Source organism: Enhydra lutris, unplaced genomic scaffold, assembly GCF_002288905.1.
Source record: "Enhydra lutris kenyoni isolate GAN:26980312 unplaced genomic scaffold, ASM228890v2 scaffoldscaffold73, whole genome shotgun sequence".
NCBI classification, from domain to species: Eukaryota; Metazoa; Chordata; class Mammalia; order Carnivora; family Mustelidae; genus Enhydra; species Enhydra lutris.
Genome location: NW_019154157.1, coordinates 3,299,317 through 3,319,828, shown reverse-complemented (window position 1 = coordinate 3,319,828; position 20,512 = coordinate 3,299,317). Strand labels below are relative to the sequence as shown.

The window sequence follows — 20,512 nt, the reverse complement described above, 5'->3', positions numbered from 1 at the left end:
ACGTGCGACCTTCTCAAGCTGAGGGGACCGAGGAGGGGTTAGAACACCAGCTGCCCTCTCTGACACAGGTCAGTGCTAGATACATGTTTTGTTGAATGGGTGAGTAAAACGACTGAATGGACTGGTGGCTGAGTACACAGAGTTGGGCAGCTCCCAGGAGCTCCTGCAAACGCTGGGGAGATGTCTAGCAAGAGTGACAGCCATAGGCCACTGAGAACAGGCCAGCACTACCCCGACATTGTTCCCAGGCAACATGCAGGTTACCAGCCCAGGCCTGTGCACCCCTTCATCGCTGCACAAGGAACAGACAGATGCCTGTAAAGCTAAGTGTGCAAGGAGGGTCTCCCTCCCTACATCTTTCCTCATCCTGGCAGGATCTTTCTATAACTCCTTTGGATAAAAGCTCCCAGTGGCTCCCTATTGCTTACAGAATAGAGGCCCCACTCCCTGCCAGTGACGTCAGGGATCCTCACAATCCAGCTTTTACCAACCTCTCCAGAGTGTCTCTTGTTAGCTGCTCCTTTTCCTGCTGCTCTGGGCCCTGCCTCATCCCACTCCACTCCCTGGCTCTCCCTGGAAACCCTCTGGGGTTTCTTACCCTCGTTCTGCCTGCTGGAGTAATCCTTCCGTCTGGAAGGTTCCTGTCCATTCTCACTTAAAGGCCATCATGAAACCTCTTACTTCACCAGATGGAATTTTGCCTCCCTCCTCTGTGTTCCCAGAGTGCTTCATAATATGGCCACAGCAGCCGGCCTCACATGTGAGCTTATCTGCTTGTTTCTTTGAGTGTGCTCTGCTTGAGACCAGATGCTGAAGTCCTCAGACCCGTTTTTTTTTTTTTTTAAGATTTTATTTATTTATTTGACAGGGAGAGAGAAAGAGCGAGAGAGAGCACAAGCAGGGGGAGCAGCAGGCAGAGAGAGAGGGAGAAGCAGGCTCCCCGCTGAGCAGGGTGCCCGATGTGGGGACTTGATCCCAGGACCCTGGGATCATGACTCAAGCCAAAGGCAGACATTTAACCATCTAAGCCCCCCAGACGCCCTCCTCAGACCACTTCTTAAGATCTGTTACTCCTTTGTGCCTGCCCATGAGAGGGGCTTTGAAACCAAGGAACTGAACTTGGGTTTTTTTCTCCCTTATCTGGTTCTTAGCCAAAAATGGGAACGCTTGGGGTGCCTGGGTGGCTCAGTTGGTTAAGCGACTGCCTTCAGCTCAGGTCATGATCCCAGGGTCCTGGGATCAAGCCCCGCATCGGGCTCCCTGCTCAGTGGGGAGCCTGCTTCTCCCCCTCCCTCTGCTGCTCTGCCTGCTTGTGTCTCTTGCTCTGTCAAATAAATAAATAAAATCTTACAAAAAAAAAAAAAAAAGGGAATGCTTCTAAAATGCAGGTTCCATGGCACCTGGGTGGCTCAGTCGCTAAGCGTGTACCTTCTGCTCAGGTCATGATCATAGGGTCCTATGATCAAGCCCTGCATCAGGCTCCCTGCTCAGCAAAGAGTCTGCTTCTCCCTCTCCCTCTGCTCCTACCCCCTGCTTGTGCTTGCTCTTGCTCTCTCTCTCTCAAATAAATTTTTAAAAGTCTTAGGAGAAAAAAAGATAAAATGCAGGATCCACACAAGCAGGAGCCTTACCTGTCTTCTTCACTACTGTATCCCCAGGCTGGAAGAACGCCTGGCACATTCTAAGTACCCAGTAAATATCTGCTGAATGAGGATGTCAACTAGCACCCTTACTTGAGGAGTTGGAATTACCGCTGTACCTGTAACAGAAGTCGTGTTTCTGGAAGGTTTGGCAAGCCAAGGGGAAGATATCCAGAAAGGCCCAGAGCGTTGTGCAGGTATCACAAAGGTAGAGAACAATGTCTTTTAATTCCTGTTGCCAAAAGAAAACACTGCATTATTTTCCTCCACCCCCATACACAGCTCTGTGGTGGGTATGAGACAAAGTTGACAAAACCAGTGGGAGCCAACAGGCAGCTGCCTTGGGCGGGCAGGGAGGTGGGAGGGGGAGAGATCATTGGAGGTCTGTGTGAAGACTGGCTGGTCCGTCTCTAGCAGCACGATCTGGACCAGTTACTCAATCTTCTTACCTCAGGTCTTGCTACCTTAGCTCCGACAGACACCCACCCAGTGATCTGGGGTTACTTCTAGTTCTAGCATAATACAGTTCTCTCTTCTGGGCTGAAGGACCTGAAGACAATGCCTGTGGTCCTACACAGAAGGTACGTCCCACTGAGGACAAGAATATCAAGTCCATACAGAACACAGAGTATATTCTTACATGTGTTCCAGAGTCTCTTGAACACTCTGAAAGGCAGGCTGAGCAGCTGTTCGGATCTCTATCGTACAGATTAGGAAACTGAGGTTTAGGCAGGTAAAATGACTTGTTCCCACAGAACTTGGAGTGCCTCCTTCTGAAATACCTGTTTAATGCCCATTTTCCCACGAGGTTGTGAGTTCCAATAGGGCAGCCGATGGCTGCCTCTTTCTTGCTCTATCGCCAGTGTTTAGCATAAGGCCTGACACAGGTCTGTGTTCCTTATTTACCTCTGGCTTAGACTGCAAGTCCCATGCCTGCTTCTGCCCTGCTGCTTTACCCTGAAGGCTCAGCACCTGCTGGAGCCTCCTCAGTACAAATTTGTGGACCCAACACAGGGCTCGATGAATAACACGAATGAGCTCATTGTGCTGAGCTAAGTGAAGACTGAACCTCCCTCTCGGAACTCTAGTTCCCTGTTCCTTCCACTGCCTCATAAAGAAGCTCCCAGAGAAAAATTCAAAGACTGCTAAAATGCTCTAAGCCTATGTGATGGGACTAGCTGCTTCTGGAGTTGGGGAAAAGGGTCACGAGAAAAGGGAAGGAGTGTGGGGTCCTCTGCTGGCCAAAGACAGGCTGGGCTGAAGGGCAACCTCACCAGGAGAGGCATGTCGCTGGGGGTCAACCGGCCCCTCTCCTCGAGCTTCTGGGGTGTGGCGCTGGCCCCGTCCCCTTGCAAACCACAGTGCTGGAGGATATTGCTGAAAACCTGTGAAACACAAGAAGGGGTCCTCCTACATCCTGTCGAACCAGCAGCTAGGACCCCTGACCTGCAGTTGGGGATGGGCGATCTGCAAGCTGCCTTGGAATCTTTCAAGTATGGGCCAGTGTTTCCAAGAAACCAGCTGAGAGAACGCCAGGACACAGGGTTAGAGTGGAAACGATAAAATCGCGATGATGGGGGTTATTCTTCTTACAGGATTGTGGGGAGGATTAAAAACACAAAATGTAAAGGGGCACCTGGCTGGCTCAGTTATGGCTCTTGATCTTGGGGTTGTGAGTTTAAGTCCCATGATGGGGGCTCAAATTTAAAAAAAAAAATTTATTTTACTTAAGTAAAACTAAAAAACAAACAAACAAACAAACAAAAAAACATGTATGAAAAGCCCCCAGCATCCTACAGAAATTATCTGAATGAATATGCTGGGCAAGTGTATGGTAATGAACATTTAAGATACACTTTCAACAATATATGTTTTGGATTCTCTGGAGATGGCAATTTATGGAAATATACTGAAATAAAAAACAAATCAACGGTGTGAAGAAAACACCCCATCGTAAAATCACGTAAGTCCTGAATTCATTGTACCATCTATAAGGAAGCTAGCACATAACTACGCTAAATGTTATCATGAATAGTAGAGTCTCTTGGTGGTGGGATGAAGGGTTAATCTTCGGTTTTTTGGTTTTTATTGGTTGTTTATATTTTCCAAATTTTCTACAATGAACATTATTATATTCTAAAACAGTTTTATAGACTTTTAAAACTCTTATTTGAGCAACACAGGCCTCTTAAAGGGGTGTCCTTAGAGGCTCGTGGCTGTTGGTAAACAGCACACAATTTAAGCTCTTTTTGTATGAGTTCTAGACAGCCCTTAGATTCCAGTTCTGTTCAAGTGGGGGAAAGGGCAAATTTGAAAGGGTGTGCTGAGGCACAAGACCCAGAGACTGTCTGGAGATGGGGCTAGAGAGGGGTGGGGAGTAAACATTTCTCCACGCTATTCTAAGAAAGTCCAGGGCCATGCCATCGGGTTGGGGAGGGGATCTGGGCAGGGATGAGAGCTGGTACCTGAAGGATGGTGGGCATGGTTTCATCCAGGTCATTATAGTAACTGGGCTGCTGCGTAAAGATGTTTCCTGAAAAGAGAAAAGAAAGGTAGGGATTGGGAAAAGAGGGTGGGGGAGGGGAGGACACATTACAAATGGTTGCCAGCATGTTCTGTGACCTTTCTCCCCTTTCTTAAACCTATCTGCACTAGAGCAGTCCCGGCCCCAGGCCCTGCTGGCACAGAGCTTTGGCCCAACCTGGAAACTTCCCCAGCACGAGGGAGGACTTTACTCAGTACAATTTAACCTTTTAAGCACCTCTGCCTAGCGAATTACATCAAAGGCCTACTCTGGGAGCAACTGGGTGGCTCAGTCGGTTAAGTGCCTTCGGCTCAGGTCATGATCCCAGGGCCCTGGGATTGAGCTCCGTATCGGGCTCCCTGCCCAGTGGGGAGTCTGCTTCTCCCTCTGCTTCTGCCCCTGTTTGCATTCTCTCTCGCTCTCTAATATAAAAAAAAAAAAAAGAAAGAAAGAAAGAGGAAAAAAAAAAGGCCTGCCCTGGTCAAACCAGCTCATGCTGACGTCCCCAGGGAGTGATCATACTTGGGCACCGTGCCTTGGATGACAGCATTGGCTTTGGAAGTGGGAGTTAGTCATCCAGGAAAATCAGGAGATATGATCTCTTTGCTCAAGAAACCTGGATGCTACAATCCAGGACTCTTGCCAGGCCACGCCTCTAATAATGTGAAGAGACTCTAGGGAGAAATTTGTCTGGAAATTCTCTTACCCTCTGCTTTTGAATACGTTAGCCATATTAACCTACCCTCCTCCAAGGGGAGAGGCCTGGAAGGGACCTAGAGACAGGTTTACCACGCATTTGCAGTTGTTCCTTTAAAACAAAGCTCCTTTCCAAATGTTTACTACCTCCGAGCGCTGCTGCTGCTGTGAGTGCATAGGCTAGAGCATATGGTAACTGGAACAGAGACCGAGTGTTCCGGCTGCCCAAATGGCGAGGGAGGAAGGGAAAATCATAGCTAGCCAGGAGACATGCTGATGCAAAATACCAACACCTTTAAGAAGAGGCCAGGGTTCTTCAGCCCATCACAATCCTAATGGCTAAGGCTGGCTATCAGGCTGTGCTGAATTCTAGGCATCCTTTGTCTTTGGGCAGGTCGGTCCTTGGTTTCCTTAATGAAAACCAAGGGAAGCCCTTGCCCCATCCTTGAGGATTTGAAAATCCATGGAATCAAAGGCCAGATGGGACTGGGTGAGGAAGCAAGTCACTATGTAGCCGGACTTTCTGTAAACGATTTCTTGGATGCCCCTTCATTCCTTGACTCCACAAAGCAGAGTTTTCCAAGCACAAGCTCGCTCAGGGTATCCCACCTTCAGAAGGGTGCTGATCCCTCAACCTGTGAAGGTACTCCCTGACCATCTGTGGCCGCCTCCTACTCTTGACAGCAAGCAGGGACTGAGCTGTCTCCCCACCAACTTCTGTTCTTTCTCATAAAACCCTCCCAGCCAACGGCATCCTCAAGGTCAAGTCTGAACTCCGGACCGGAGCACAGAGGGCCATGTGAGATCTGGCCAGGAAAGCACCTCCACGCACCCTCTCTCCATTTCCTGGGCTTCATTCTCTCTTGTACCTCCTCAACCTCAGAGAACAAGCCCTGTCCCCTCCCCTTGCCTGGAGTGACCTCCCAGAGTTGAGTCTACCATAGGGCAGGTGTCACCTCCTCCAGGCAGTGCCTCCTGACTCAGGCGTGAGGAGCCGGTCTCCCCACCAGTACCATACGGTAGACCCCACTGCGCCCTAACCACCTGACCTGGGGTAGGGCACTCTTTCATAATCCTTCTAGTGCTTATATCTGAGTAACAGGGATGTTTTACAAGCATCAAAACAGATAACATTTCACAACTGACCCTTTCCTCTCCTTTATCTGATCCAGTGATGGTGAAGATCTGACTTGCAATCTCTTAAAGAAACAATTAAGAAATAAGGGACAATGGCGGCATCCTTCTCAGACTAAAGCAGTTCAGAAACCCAGGGTGAAGGGAAGGGATTGCCAAAGAGATCAGTGTCGTCCTCGATGGCGCCAAGGCCTGACGTACTCCTGCTTTCACAAAGTGCCTCCAAGAGTCTAACTGCAAGGCCCTGCTTGCAAAATCACACTTCCTGATTCAGAACACCAATCTTGAGGTTAAAAAAAAAAGTAAGGTGTGTTTGTGCAGGAAGGTTGAGGGGGGTGGGAGGGTACCTGGTAAGGACTGGGTTTCTGCCCAAAGGACAATCGGCCAGTCCCCTTGTTCCCTCCTTCTCTCCCTTGTCAACACTCTTACTACAGCTGATTTGCTTGGCTCAAGAGCTTCTGTGGTAGAGACATTGGAGGCTGCCCCTTGTAGTGCCTGCCGCTCAAGGGCTGGAAAGACAGCTGCTGTATGTGTATGTGGTGGGGGGCACGTGTGCGCACGTGTGTCTCCAGGCCCCTCCTCCACACCAACACACACACACACCCCAATGCACACACAACAAAGGGGCTCCTGATGCCTGGTCTGCCTTCTTTTCCATGAACCACCCTCTAAGAGCCAAAGAAAAGATTTTCCTAAATGAGCCAATTAAGGGTTCTCAATCTGCGGGACAAAAACATTCTATGACACTTCAAAATTTATAAGGGGGTATGTTCTTCTAGGGACAAACTTTCATCTGATTCTCAAAGAAGTCAGCTACTCAAAAAATTACGACCTTTCTCACCCACCCTTGCCCACCTGGAACTACGGGCAAAAGTCCTTTCCCCCTGAATCTGCACAGTGTCTCACACCCCACAGATCTAACACTGACTGTGCCTCCACTTGCAACACACCCCCCTCACCCGCACCTGAAAAGCCTTTTTCCTGCACCTGACACCAGTTTTCTCAAGAATTGTTGATGTCTCCCTCTAGCTCACCTCCCTAAACCCTGCTTTATTCTACCTCCAGGATGTCCTCTTCAGCCAACCCAGGCTCTCACCTCCAAATCCACGCTGAAGTACTGGCCTCCTCCTCAGTCTCCTGTCACCACCCTTCCCACTGGCACGCTGCCAAATTAACTATAACATCAGACAGCTCCTCTCCACAGCTCCCGTGGCCTCATTCCAGTAAGAGCTCACAGTAACCCAGTGCTTATAACGAGGCAGGCACTGTGCTAATCCTGACAACCATCCTATCAGGTAGGTAGAGCATTCGTCTTCCCGTTTTTCAGATGTGAAAACTGTGGCTCCAGTGGTTGACTGATTTGGACAAAGTGACACACTCAGGAATAGGGTTGGGGTGTGAACTGGGCAGAGCCTGCCTTCTGAACCACCATGTGATACTGTTCCCTGAGTGCTAACGGCTGGCATAGAGTCCTCCCTGATCTGGCCCCAGCTTCCCCTTCCCCATCTCCTGTTGTTGCCCTCCCAGAATGCTCTGCTGCTGCCCTCTCAGAATGCTCCACTCTAACCACTGGCCTAATAACTGTTTCTCTAACTATCTCTCGTGCCTGGTTTTGCTCACTCACCCGATGCCCTCTGTCTATAGTAACATTATGAAGAGTTTTTCTCTGGAAAAGTAAAAGAATTGAACTGATGATCAGGGAACAATTACATTTGAATGAGAAACCAGACACCATTTCAAGGAAAAGGCTAGATGTGAAATTTCATATACGTTATGCTCTGACATGTTTTTCAAAAATACGCAGAGAAAAGACTGGAAGGAAATAATCACCCAATGATTGTCTATGGGTGCCAAAATTTGGTAATTGCTTTCTTGCTTCTTTACGCTTTATATTCTCCCCAAACTTTCTAAAGGAACCTGTATTACCTTTATTATTACCTTTTTCATTAGGAGGAAGGAAGGAAACCATTTCAAGGGACAAGTTAGCTTTGAAATTGGGCATTTGGGAAGGCTATGTCCTATAATCTGAGGGTGAGGAGGGCTGACAGTGGTGTCCTGTCTCTGTGTCCTGCCCAACACTAGGGTGTTGTTCCCTCTGCAGCATCCCAACCAAGCTTCAGTCTCTGACTGACCCCTCCAGCCCACTGCCTCATGATGGGATCCAACTGCTGAAGTCATTCCTTTCTCAACCCAAAAGAGTCCTCTCTGAACTTGGTCTCCAACTGATCCCAGCAACAATGCAAATCATGAGACTTCTGAGGCAGCCCCATTATCCCTGAGGCAGGGAGTGACAAAGAGGAAGAGCTGGAGAGTCAGGCCTCTGTGACATAAATCCCAGCTTGGCCACTTATCAGTCATGGGCTCTTGGGCAAGTCCCTTACATTTTAACCCCAGTTTCCTTGTCTGTAAAGAGGGATGATTACAGAGCCACATCCCAGGACTGCCATGAGGATCAATTAAGATCACATACAAGGAGCTCGGCAGAGTGCCAGGCCCTGAGTGAGCTCACCTAAAGGTCAGCAATCACTGCTGTTCTTACTGTCACCGCTGAAGCAAACCTCCCCACTCCTTCAACAGTTTGACATGTGGCCTACTACTAAGACCCTTGAGGGACCGTGGGGTCCAGTGTTGTCTCTACTCCCCCATGGCCACCTAGTTGTGTCTTTCGGAGTTGAAACACACATACCTGCAAAGTCAGGTCCAAACCCCATTTGCCACTGCAGTTCTGAATTCCCCTGTGCTCATCTAGGTGCTCTAGTTTGGCCTGTGGGGGCCAGCTCTGTGCAGCCCTCCAGGCCCTGTGCCCTACATACCTATCATCTTCTGGAGCAAAGGCGAGTTGCCTTTTCCAAAGAGCACGCAGAGGTCCAGGATCTTTGGGATGTCAAACAAGAAGTTATTGTAGAGGATTTCTCCAAACGCAGAGGGGGAAATGAAGTGATCCTAAGGAACAGTGCAGAGAGAGAGGATGAGAGACCTTCCAAAAGCATACTCTTGGTAAAGTAATAGCAAGCTCACAAGGAACAATGGGGGACTGGCTAATAAATGAAGGTCCATCCATACTGCAGGCATGTCTGAGCCTCATATATTGACCTTAAGCAACAGCTATTCTTCATTTGAATGTAAAAAGAGGCAAAAACACACTATTAAATAGTCGGTTGGGCATTCATTCTAAAATATTTATGGGTTGGGGTGCCTGGCTGGCTCAGACAGTAGAGCATGCAACTCTTGATCTTGGGGTCTTGAGTTCAAGCCCCACATGGGACGTAGAGCTTATTAAAAAAATAAAATATTTATAGATAAATTACTATGATGTTTGGAATTGCTTTAAAATACTCCAGGAGGTGCGCCTGGGTGGCTCAGTGGGTTAAAGCCTCTGCCTTTGGCTCAGGTCATAGTCCTGGGGTCTCGGGATCAAGCCCAGCATCGGGCTCTCTGCTCAGTGGGGAGCCTGTTTCCCCCCCTCTCTCTGCCTGCCTCTCTGCCTACTTGTGATCTCTCTCTCTGTGTCAAATAAATAAATAAAATCTTTAAAATATATAAATAAATAAAATAAAATACTCCAGGAAAGGGGTGCCTAGGTGGCTCAGTCAGTTAAGCATCTACTGTTGATTTTGGCTCAGGTCATGATCTCAGGGTGGTGAGACTGAGCCCTGTGTTAGGCTCTGTGCTGGGTGTAGAATCTGCTTAAGATTCTCTCTCTCCCTCTGCCCTTCAACAACCCCGCTCCTGCACTCTCAAGCTCTGTCTCTCTCTCCTTCAAAAAAAACAAAAAATAAAAAACAACAAAAAAACATTCCAGGAAAAAAAAACCCTCAGGGGAAGAAAGAAAATAAAAGTGGCAAAATACTGACAATTGTTGAAGCCGGGTGATAGGTAGGTACATGGGGTTCATTATGCCTTTGCATATATTTGTAAGTTTCCATACTACAAAAAGTTTTGGGGGAAAAAAAAGGCAAGATCTTATCGTAAAAATAAATATGGACTCATACACACACAAGCATATTGAAAGGAAAATAATTCCCTGAAGGAACACGCACCATAACGGTGGTTATTTTTGGGGAAAGGGATTTTCTGGTGACTTTCACTACCTACAAAATATTTCTACAATGTTTGAGTTGTTTAGAGAACACGTTATTTTTAAAACTGGGGGGAGAAAAGTAAAGGTTTTTAAAAAGTACATAAAAGTTCCTTTAACAGATCAGAATCAATGTTTTCACCCTCTGACGCATGAAAAATGGCAGTCACACGTCAACTGGCAAAGGGCCCTCAGCTCCCATTGATGAAAACACCGGATGTAACGCAGACCCAGTGAATTCACAGATAAGGGGGGTGGCCACAGACTTCTTCCCTAAAGGTGGGAATCAAGGCGGAGGGGAGACGAAGAGGAAACTCGATACTTCCAGAGCCTTCCAGAGCCTTCCTTCCCAGGGGCGGGAGAGTCTGGCACAGAGGTGCTGGGTATCGGGCGGCACCCTGTCGTGGGGCCAGGGGCTTACTTTGGATTCCTTGTGAGTGGACATGCGGAGGAAAGTGAGGAAAACACTTCGATGGAGGCGTTTCTGCATGTCAACAACCTCAGGGGCCGGGGCCACCCACTCATCGAACTTTCGGGGGACATAGCGCAGATAGGAGTCCAGGCACTTCTGCAGGGTTTCATCGAAGATAACCTGTGCCAGACACAGATCAGAGCGAGGATTTGTCACTGAGGCACAAGAGCTTGTGGGTGGACTGTGCAGGGGCTCATGGGCCTACCAGCCCTGGCCTAAGGCAAACACTCCAACCCCGAGGGACTAAGGAGGTACGAATGAGCCGAGGGCTAAACACAAGTTTCTAAAAATGACATGTGGGAAGGCGTTGTGTAAACATCGTTAAGATTGTGATACAAGACAGAGCAATCCAAACCACAATTTGCTGTTAAGGATCCAGTGTAAGAAGTAGGGAAAAAAGCATCTCCTAGGGGGGAGAAAAACAACAACAGCAACCAACCAACGGCATGTCATGTGCTTTGTCTTAGTGTTAATTTTGATAGAATGTTACCTGGCACCAGAATTTATCGTGAGGCAAGGCCAGGAGCCAGTCGAGGTCATTGGCTACGAAGGTGGCGCGTTCCAGGTACTCCTCCACTAGGGCGGGAATGTTGTCTTTAGGGGGCGGTTTGTATAACACAAAATACCGGTCTGCCTTCTGCTCGGGGTGCTACGGATCCAAAAACCACGTGTTAACGTGGCAGAGGTTAGTCAGCGAGGGCCCATTTGCCAACCCACAGCAATGACAACACTTGGCTGTTCCAACCGGTGACCCTCCAAGGAGTTTTTAAGCATAAAGAACCAAGTGTCTTTAACAAAGGGGGCTTGGTTGCACCCAGGGAACACTAGGCTGGCATTAAAAACCATGTGTTTTGGAGGATATTTTAATGCCATGGGGAAAGGTCAAGGCAAGAGAAAGCCGGGATATAAACCTATTTAATAAAACCAGTTTGGGGATTTTTAAAGAAGTATATATTTTTAACACAGATTAAAAAAAAAAAAAAGCCGACCTGTGCGGGGTGGGTGGGGCGCTCAAGATACCAAAGCTAATAGTGGTTATCTTTGGTGGGGGGGGATTATGACTATATTATGACTGGAATACATTTTCCAGTTTAAAAAACACATACACGTATTATTTTTTAAGTTATTTTACAATTCTACAAGGAAGGCATGCATATCTTTTCTTTCAAAACTTACAACCCTGTAGAGAAGAGGAGATTCCTGGGGCCACACTCCCAGTCCCCACATCCTCCCAGGAGTGACCACTCAGCATCGGGTGAGTGTCCTTGCAAACCTTTTCTAGGCTTTTACGGGAAAAATATACCCATAGAAGGTATGTTAGATCTGTTTTCCTCTTTCTTATATAAATAGTACCATACTGTATGTATCATTCTATATCCTTCTTAGAATCAGGGAAAAAAAAAAACTTGGTAACTTTTCTCTTTTAAAGAAAAGAATGCTAATCAAGTAATTGCAGGTCTCAGCTTAGAATCACAAGTTCTCTCTACCAACCCTTACCTTGCCATGAACAAACCTTACTTCGTTCACCATTAAGAAGAGATGATGAGCTCAGTTTTCTCCTCTGACTACATTAGGGCTGCTTTCTCCGGGGGAAGTGGAAAGAGGAGGAAGGCCGGGCAAGGTCTCAGTGGTTATCAACCACAATCCACCTACTTCCAGGTCTGTCAGTCCAGGGGGACAGGAAAATCATGATGGATTGGTCAGTTTCCTCGAGAACCCCCTATGCCTCACTACAGCCTGATGAGAGTTTTCAAACTGTGGAGTCTTTGGGTTCCACAAGGATTCCTTGGTGGGGGGATCCCTATCAGGCGAGTCTTCAGGACCCCGCCCCTGTGGGAATCAGAATTTATATAGTGGGCTTCCAGGGACAAGCTTTTTGAAAAAGGGACTCCTGCCGATTGAAACAAGTTCAAAACTACTCTCTTGGACCTAAATTATCTCCTTGGTTTCCGAGCTCCTCCCCTCGTCTTTCTGTCGACACCTCATCTCTTAGGTTACTTCTCAGTCAGGGCTCCTCATCACCCCCTACTCCTCTGACAGACAGACAGATAGACACCCCCGACCCGAGATTCTACGGTCCTTGCATTCCTACAAACATTTACTGGCACAACATTGGGCCAGGTATGGCAAGGCACATGAAGAAAACGTCAGCATGCTCACGGAGCCTATGCTCCAGAGAGGAGATGCACATCTAAGCCAGCAAGTGGGCACAAAACAGAGAAAGTAACAGCCCAAACCTGGCAGAGGGACCATGGAGGGCGGGGAGGCAAAGGTGATTATCTGCACCCAGAGGACAAGGGAGGACTTCCCAGAGCAAGCAGCATCTAAGCTGGGCCTTGGGAAATGAGAAGGATTTTTTTTTTGATGGAAGAAATGGTACATTATGGAGGCATAAAAATGGGCCGAGAACCAAAAAAAGGGGCCAGGATTGCACTGGGTGGTGGGAAACAGATGTGGAGGGAGAGAACACTGGAATGGTGAAAATAAAGGCCGCCACTTGACAAGACCTGCTCTGTGCTGGCTGCTGGGTGCGAATGCCCCACAGGCTAGTTCTTTTTCATTAATAATTATTTAAAAGGGAGATAGTATTCTCCCCATTTTACAGAGGAGGAAACAATCAGTAAGGGGCAGGAATTTTGCTAAGGTCACAGGGCTAAGGAGGCCACTGAGGCAGGATTTAAACCAAAGCTTGTGCTGCAGACCTTTTCAATGACCCACAGTACCCACGTGCTCTCCTGGTCCCGCTGCTTGGCCTTCTGATCCCAGCTCTGACCTCACCTACTCCAGGAAGTCTTCCCAGCTCCCAACCCTGACCAGGTGGGGTGTGCACTTGGACTCCCCCAATCACGGCAACTGTCGAACTGCATCAAAAGTACTTTCAGGGGCCCTGGGTGGCTCAGTGGGTTAAGCCTCCGCCTTCATTCAGCTCAGGTCATGATCTCAGGGTCCTGGGATTGAGCCCCGCGTCGGGCTCTCTGCTCAGCGGGGAGCCTGCTTCACCTTCTCTCTCTGCCTGCCTCTCTGCCTACTTGTGATCTCCCTCTCTATGTCAAATAAATAAATAAAAATCTTAAAAAAAAAAAAAAAGTACTTTCAGATCAGTGGGTGCTGTCCATGGGGACAGAAGAAAGGTTGGGTCACTGAAGGGCACAAGGAACCTTTCTGGGAGGGGTAGAAATGTTCATTACCTTGACTATGATGAACGTACCCTGGGTGCATACTAATGTCAACACCAGCCAAATTGTATACTTTCAGTATGTGCAGTTTGACTGTCTTTCAGTCATGCCCCCATCAAGTTATATGAAAAGGAAGGGCCTGCCTTCTCTGTCTCCCCTCCTAGCCTATAGGTCTGCAGAAGCAGTCTGGGCTTTGCTCACCACAGCATTCCCAGTCCCTGGATGAGTGTCTGGCATGGAGCAGACACTCCATCTACATTTGCTGGCTGGACAAAGCATCAATGCGGGTAAAGAAGGACCAGATCCCACCAAGTTCTCTGAAGGACCTTGAATGCCAAAGTCAAGAGCAGGAACTTAATTTAGTAGGTAGCAGGAGCCGTGGGGAGATGTCAGGGCAGAGACTAGCAGGCCCAGCTGTATCTTCCATCCTTCGACCTTGGCTCAGGTCCTACTTGCTCTGTGAAGCTTTCTGGACATTCTTTGCCCATCAAACTTCTGTTCTGCCGATCTTGATAAGAAACCATTTCGCCCTGTTCTCTGCCTGTTCCATGTTCCACTTACATGAGTCTTGCCCTCCCCAAGAGCTCATTCACTCATTGTGGCTCAAGACTTTATTTCTTTTGGGTTTTCAATAGCACTAATTGTGAGCTGTGCACAGTAGCTACTCAATAAACATTAGCTCCACCTATCACTCTGCAAAGGCAACATGGTGGCTCTCCCTTGGCTAGAGATCTTCTTGTCTTAAGTTGGGACTAACGAGACAAATATAGAGTGAGTACAGATCTCTTCCACAAGACCACTCCTTCATCAGGCAGCTGTCTCCCTCAGCTCATCTTTTTCCCACCCTATTCCCCATTCGAACCTTCTGCCACTGTCCCTGCTACCATCACGGTCACTGAGTGCTTACAATGTTCTAGTTATGTGGTTAAGCATGTGTGAGATTTAACACAAAGCTTGTGCTCCAACTGAATGATACTGCTTCCACCCCAAGGAAGTGGTGGTTGGGTAGGAGTCGGGCTCTCAGGACTCTGGGATGGTATACTTGGGTCCTCCTGCCAGCTTCATCCTTCTCCCATTGCTCTCATGGCTACTGATTATTCCCCCTTCAATACCCAGTCCGGGGTCCCTCCTCTCCTTCATGAAGCCTTCCCTAGCTGCACATGCCCTCCCACCAGCCCCAAGGTATCCCTGCCCCACACACCCCATTCAGTCTGGATCAGTGGCCTGGGCTCTGCATTCAAGTAGCCACTTCTAACACCACCTTGATCACACCGTAGAGAAACTACTGGTCTGCTTTTCTCTTCACTGCTGGTCTTCTCATAGACTCCTCAAAGGCAGGAACCATGTCTTTTTTCTCTGTAGCTCCAGGATCTGGCACAAGGGCTGGCTGGAGTCCTTGACTCATTTATTGAATGCTTCCTGAAAGAAAAGCACCTGGTACCCGGGAAACCAGAATGAAGAGAAGGGACCAGGATCCTGTTCTCGTGAAGCCCACAGCCTAGCAACCTGGGCATTAAGTACACAGGGAAGGACTGAGGTGGAAAATCAGTTTCTGTGTTAATGGAACTGTTCCCTATCTGTGCTGGCAAATACAGTAGGCACTCACCATGTGGACTATTTTAATTCAAAATAACTAAAATTAAATATAAAATGTAGCTTCTCAAACTGTCTACATCTCAAGTGTGTAACCCCTATTTGTGGCAAATGACTACTGCACTAGGTGGCTACCATGCTGAGCAGAACGGATCTGGATATTCTGATAAATACCTTCTCACATAAAAAGGTTATAAAAAAGAAATGGCAGGCTTTATAGCAGAAAGGTTAAGGGTATGAGATCCAGAGTCAGTCTAGCTGGCTTCCCATCCCCGTTCCCTTAATTTCCTAGTTCTGTGACCTTGAACTCTCACTTTCCTCATCTGCAAAGTGGGGACAATCAAAATACCTCCTTATGGGGCTTAAAAGAGATAATCCAGGTGAAGTGTTTAGAAGATTTGGCCCAGAGCAAGTGCTCTATAAACATTAAGTCCTATTATCAGAGAGGAGTTAGGAAGTAATAAGAAGCCATCCAGAGAGCAGAAAACCCAACACCAAGCTCTTGTTTCCCACGAGTTTACTCAAGCCCCCCTAGAAAATACTTCCTCCCACCTTGCTCAAGTAAGCTCATATTCTTGGGAAAAAGGTAAGTGGGTGTGGGGACTCTGGTCCCCACGTCTGTCTCCTTCAGCAGTCTGGCACCTCTCCGCAGCCCTAATCTCACCCTGCAGCTGGTAATCAGCACGCTCACAGCCTCCTTATTTTTCAGTCTCCCAAGCCCTTCAGAGTCGGTATGTGGCAGGTGGCGCTTCGTGGCCCTGTGCGATAAAAGACAGCCTGACCTCTGAAACTGGTGTTCCCCCCTGAAGTGTGGATAGCAGGTGAGATAGCTCTGAAACAAGGCCTACTTGAAACCTGAACGCTTCCCTCAAGGTCAAATCCCCAAACCCGGCTTTGGGCTGGATCCTTTTCTAGGCCAGCTCAGGTTGAGCCACAATAGCCATCAGACTCTGATTCAAAATGAAATGCTTTGGGGGCAAGGTGTGGGGTGGCAACATGGAAAACAGGACTCAAATTCAAGCTGCTGCTCTCAGAAAGGAAACTTCTGCACTGGGTCTGGGAGGACCTAGTAGTGTCCCAGCTACTGAATTGCTGACTGTGGCCCTCGGGTCATTCTTGGAACAGATAAAGGAGGAATTTGCTTTTTGCTTCTGAAATTGCAAGAACGATAGTATCAGGCTGAACAGCCTCAAGGTCCCGGCTCACCAGCGCTGGGGAAGTCCTCAGTTTTCCTGTCTTCAGGTCCGTGTGGGTGATCTGAAGTTGGTCCAAGGGCAGAGCTGGCATTGTGCTGCGTGACCCTCCTGAAAGGAATATGGATGGGAAGAAGAGAGCAGACACATAGGCTCCTGGTGGCAGGGGCCTGCCCTGGAACTGATCCCAGAGCCAGGAGAGAAGCTTCACCCTCTGGCCTCAGGAGGCTCCTGACTTGAGCCTTGAAGGCCCGGAGCCTGCACCTACTAGTCCAGATGGTGCTGACTTTTCTGCCTAAAGCAAGAGCTCTCAGCTGAGGAGGAAAACACTCACCAGGTGACTCCTGAAATACTCCCGCCCTCTTTGTGAAGTACTGGCTAAGCGGACCTAGGTTATTTTTATTATGGCTCCAGCTCTGTGCCCTCCTTGGCCTGTGAGCTCTGTGAAGACAATGCCTGGTCTCTCCTCTTATTATCTTTTCTGTGACCAGCACAGGCCTGGTGCAGAGTCGGCCTCATCAACTGTTTGGTGAGTGACTGAATATAAGGACACTTTTCTTATAATTCTAAGTAGATCTGCAGTCTTTTCAGGGATGGAGGAATGGGCTTTTCCTCACTTTTTTTTTTTTAAGATTTTATTTATTTATTTGACAGAGAGAGAGCACAAGTAGGCAGAGCAGCAGGCAGAGGGAGAGGGAGAAGCCGACTCTCCACTGAGCAAGGAGCCCGATTTGGGGCTTGATCCCAGGACCCTGGGATCACGACCTGAGCCAAAGGCAGCTGCTTAATCGACTGAGCCACCCAGGTGCCCCGCCATTCCTCACTTGTAGGGGGTTTTAAGATTTTACAATCTCCCTAGGCTTCAGGGAAGAAGGACGTGGATGAACAGAAGGACCAGAAAGGATGAAAGAATTCACAGAAAACAGCCAGTGTGAGCTCTTTTCTGCAGAGGCCCAAATGCACCTCCAAGTCAGTGAGTGGCAGATGCCACGTCTCTTGTCTTCCCATCCAATGTTCTTTCCACAATGCTACTCGGCCTGCCCACAGAAAGGGACACACATATTGGCTGGATCACAGAGTGAAAGTGAATCAGGCCCCTTAGAAGACATGCCAATACAAGGCCAGCACAGTAACAGTGACAACACAAAGACATATTGAGGCTGGGATGAGGAAACCATCCATCACCTCCTGAGAACCTCACAGATAAGCTGAGGAGGCACGGTCAGCCACTGAGTTATGGGATGTCCCATATCTTGGATATCAGGCCAGGCCCTGGTGTTATGAAAACAGAGCGATAGGGCAGGGTCTCTGCCCCACAGGAGCTTACAACCCAATAATTATGATAATGGCAGTAGTAGCAACACACTTATAACATGTGCTAGTGCTGTCCCTAGGGCTTTTCTCAGCATTAACTTGCTATGCATATATTAATGCTCAGAACAACTCTAAGGTTGTTCTGAGATTAGGTCTATTTTTATCTTCATTTTATCAGTGAGGAAATAAGAGATGCAGAGAAGATAAGAAACTTGCCCTTGGACTTAGTTCATAGTTGGTGAAGCTGGCCAGCTCTTAACCATTTGCTGTATTGAGTCTAGTGTACTTGAGCTTGTAGGGAGTGTTGCTGTCAGGAAAGTATTTCTGGGGAGCCTAAATGATCGGGAGAGCCTGCCTTGAGCCTTGGTAGTGGAGGTTAGCCAGGAAGGAGGGTGCTGCAGGCAGAGGACAGAGCAGGAGCAAAGGTAAGGAGGTTGGAAGCAGCTTGGTACAAAAGGAACCTTAGTTCATGGGCTGTTTAAAAGATTGTGAAGATATCCATTCTAGAAGGATGTAAAAGAGACAGAACCACTCTGTCTAATCCTCAATGCCTGTTCCAACTCTAGGATCTCCGTGGGTCAGCCACGAGGTCCCTGTACATGTGAGGTAGCCCACCAAAAATTATAAGGTGTGAAGTAATGAATGGGACTTGGGTGACTTTTCACCTTTCAGCTTTCCAGAACATAGATAACAGACACATGTTGCACAGATGTTAGTTTGAATCAAGTTATGATTGTACTAGTATCTCACAACAACCTAGCTACAGACAACAGGGATTATTGATGCTCAGAGGTCCAAAGAGGGACAGACACGTTAGTGACCGAGTTGAAATTGAAGCCCAGCCCGTCTGCTTTGACACCTGGATCTCTTGTGCTCAACAGACTAAAAATACTTCTTTCCTAACCTCCCAGTGATGCTGGGAGGGCAGCTGGGAACACCAGGGGGTCTGCTCACCAGTCCAGAAGTCTAAATGACTCACGGGCCCCGTTCTTTCCATGTTCACCTGCCAAAGAGGGTTGTGGGAGTGTCCAGTGTAGGGACCTAGATTGGGGAAAGAGCCATAGTAGGTAGTGCCTCTTCAAACTTTTAACTTCCAGGCCCCAGAGGCCAGGCCTAAACAGGTAGAGACAGCACCTGATTTCAGAAGAAATCCACTCCTACAAGCCAGTGCTTGCAAAGGTGGTTCCGACTCAGGCTGGCATGATGGTTAAAAGAGAGCTTTATAGTTCTGCAGCCTGGATTCACATCCCAGCTCCACCTTTTCCTACCCATCTTTGAGACCTGGAGACAGTTCCTTAAACTCTCTAAGCCTTGTTTTCCTCATCTATAAAACTGAGACGTGAGAAGTAATCAATGCTAAGTGTTCAACATAGTAGTTGGCACATAATAAGCACTCAATAAAGTTTACTTGTGATTGCAAGTCCCAACCATAGGCAGTACACTTTGGACTTCCTCATTTACTCAGCAAAGGCTGACTGAATACATTCTGGGTCCTGGGCATGTAAATGACTGTCATTCAGTGTGATCAGAGCTGTAACAGGGAATTTTCAAAACAAGCACAACAGAGAAAGGGAGGATGTCTCTGAGAAGGTGACCCACAACCTGATTGTTGAAGGATAGGAGGAAAAGATGGGGAGGAAGGGCATTCAAAGCAAAGAGCAAGTGGGAACACAGGCTCAGAACCAGTGGCTTTGAAGGAAGAGGGAGACATCTGGTATGGCTAAAAACACAAGGTCAGGTAGGGGGGATGATGGAAGTTGAGAGAGGAGGTTGGATAGGAAAGATGAAGCCATTTTAAAAAGAACATCCAGTGTGATGTTAAAGATTTTGGTCTTTCATCTAAAGGCAATGAGGAATCATTTAAGTAGAAAAGAGATATAATCAGAAAGAAAAGACAACAACCCAGTGGCAGAGACACTGCCTATGAACCACTGGAGAGCAAAGACCATGTTAATAATTTCACACAGCCATTCAAAAAGTTTTTTGAGCACCTACTATGTACCAGGCACTGAAGCCTGGAGAATACCAAGGTGGGCAAATAACAGATTTGGTCCTGCCCTTCACAGAGCTTACAGTCTTTATGGGAAAGACAGATATGAATCAAATAGAATACCATGGTGTATGCTATGTAGATCAGGTACATGGGGTTGTGACAGCATTTAACAGAGAGAACAGATTTGAGGGAGGGAGCATGTCAAGGAAGATCTGAATTTTCATCTAAAGTACGGGTAGAAATTAACTAGGCAAAGATGAGACTCTAAGTTCCAAAAGGTAAAGGACATTGATCACGATGACATCTATGTCCACCATTGCATCTTTCATGCCAAGCAGGGCAGCAGAAGCCAAAACTTAGAAAAGGGCTTTCTTTAGAAGGAGAGCTTGGTGCAAGCAAGGATGCCTGGGAACATTTCCAGGGCCATTGCTGCCTCACTTTCTCTAACTGTCATCACCTTTCTGGTCTCAATTCAATATTACTTTCCTCAAAGGCCTTCCCAAACTCCCCAGTCTAAAGTATTTACTCCGCAGTTATTGTCATATCTTTAATTATATTGTGCCTTTATTTGTCGTTAACGGTCTCCTCCCACTGGACTGTATGCTCCATGAAGGAGGGTACCTTATCTGTCTGGCTGGCTGTATCCCCAGTACCTAGATCTGTGGCTGACACGTAGGAGGCGATGGACCTGTGTTTGTT

At 47.8% G+C, this 20,512-nt stretch overlaps 1 protein-coding gene across 4 annotated transcripts in view; it reads right to left on the bottom strand.

Moving 5' to 3' along the window:
• LOC111160008 (activating signal cointegrator 1 complex subunit 2) overlaps positions 1 to 20,512 on the bottom strand; it is a 42,034-nt gene that overhangs the window by 20,981 nt on the left and 541 nt on the right. Inside the window, exons 2-8 of one of the 4 annotated variants that reach the window (XM_022522771.1) lie at positions 16,520 to 16,617; positions 11,035 to 11,193; positions 10,494 to 10,664; positions 8,808 to 8,937; positions 4,106 to 4,173; positions 2,915 to 3,025; positions 1,760 to 1,872 (exon numbers count right to left, since the gene is read on the bottom strand). In XM_022522771.1, coding sequence (XP_022378479.1) covers positions 1,760 to 1,872; positions 2,915 to 3,025; positions 4,106 to 4,173; positions 8,808 to 8,937; positions 10,494 to 10,664; positions 11,035 to 11,193; positions 16,520 to 16,600 — 833 coding nt within the window. In that variant the 5' untranslated portion in view covers positions 16,601 to 16,617. Of the gene's footprint in view, positions 1 to 1,759; positions 1,873 to 2,914; positions 3,026 to 4,105; positions 4,174 to 8,807; positions 8,938 to 10,493; positions 10,665 to 11,034; positions 11,194 to 16,519; positions 16,618 to 20,512 lie in introns of those variants that run through there. The other 3 variants (XM_022522773.1, XM_022522772.1, XM_022522774.1) reach the window with 3 other exon arrangements.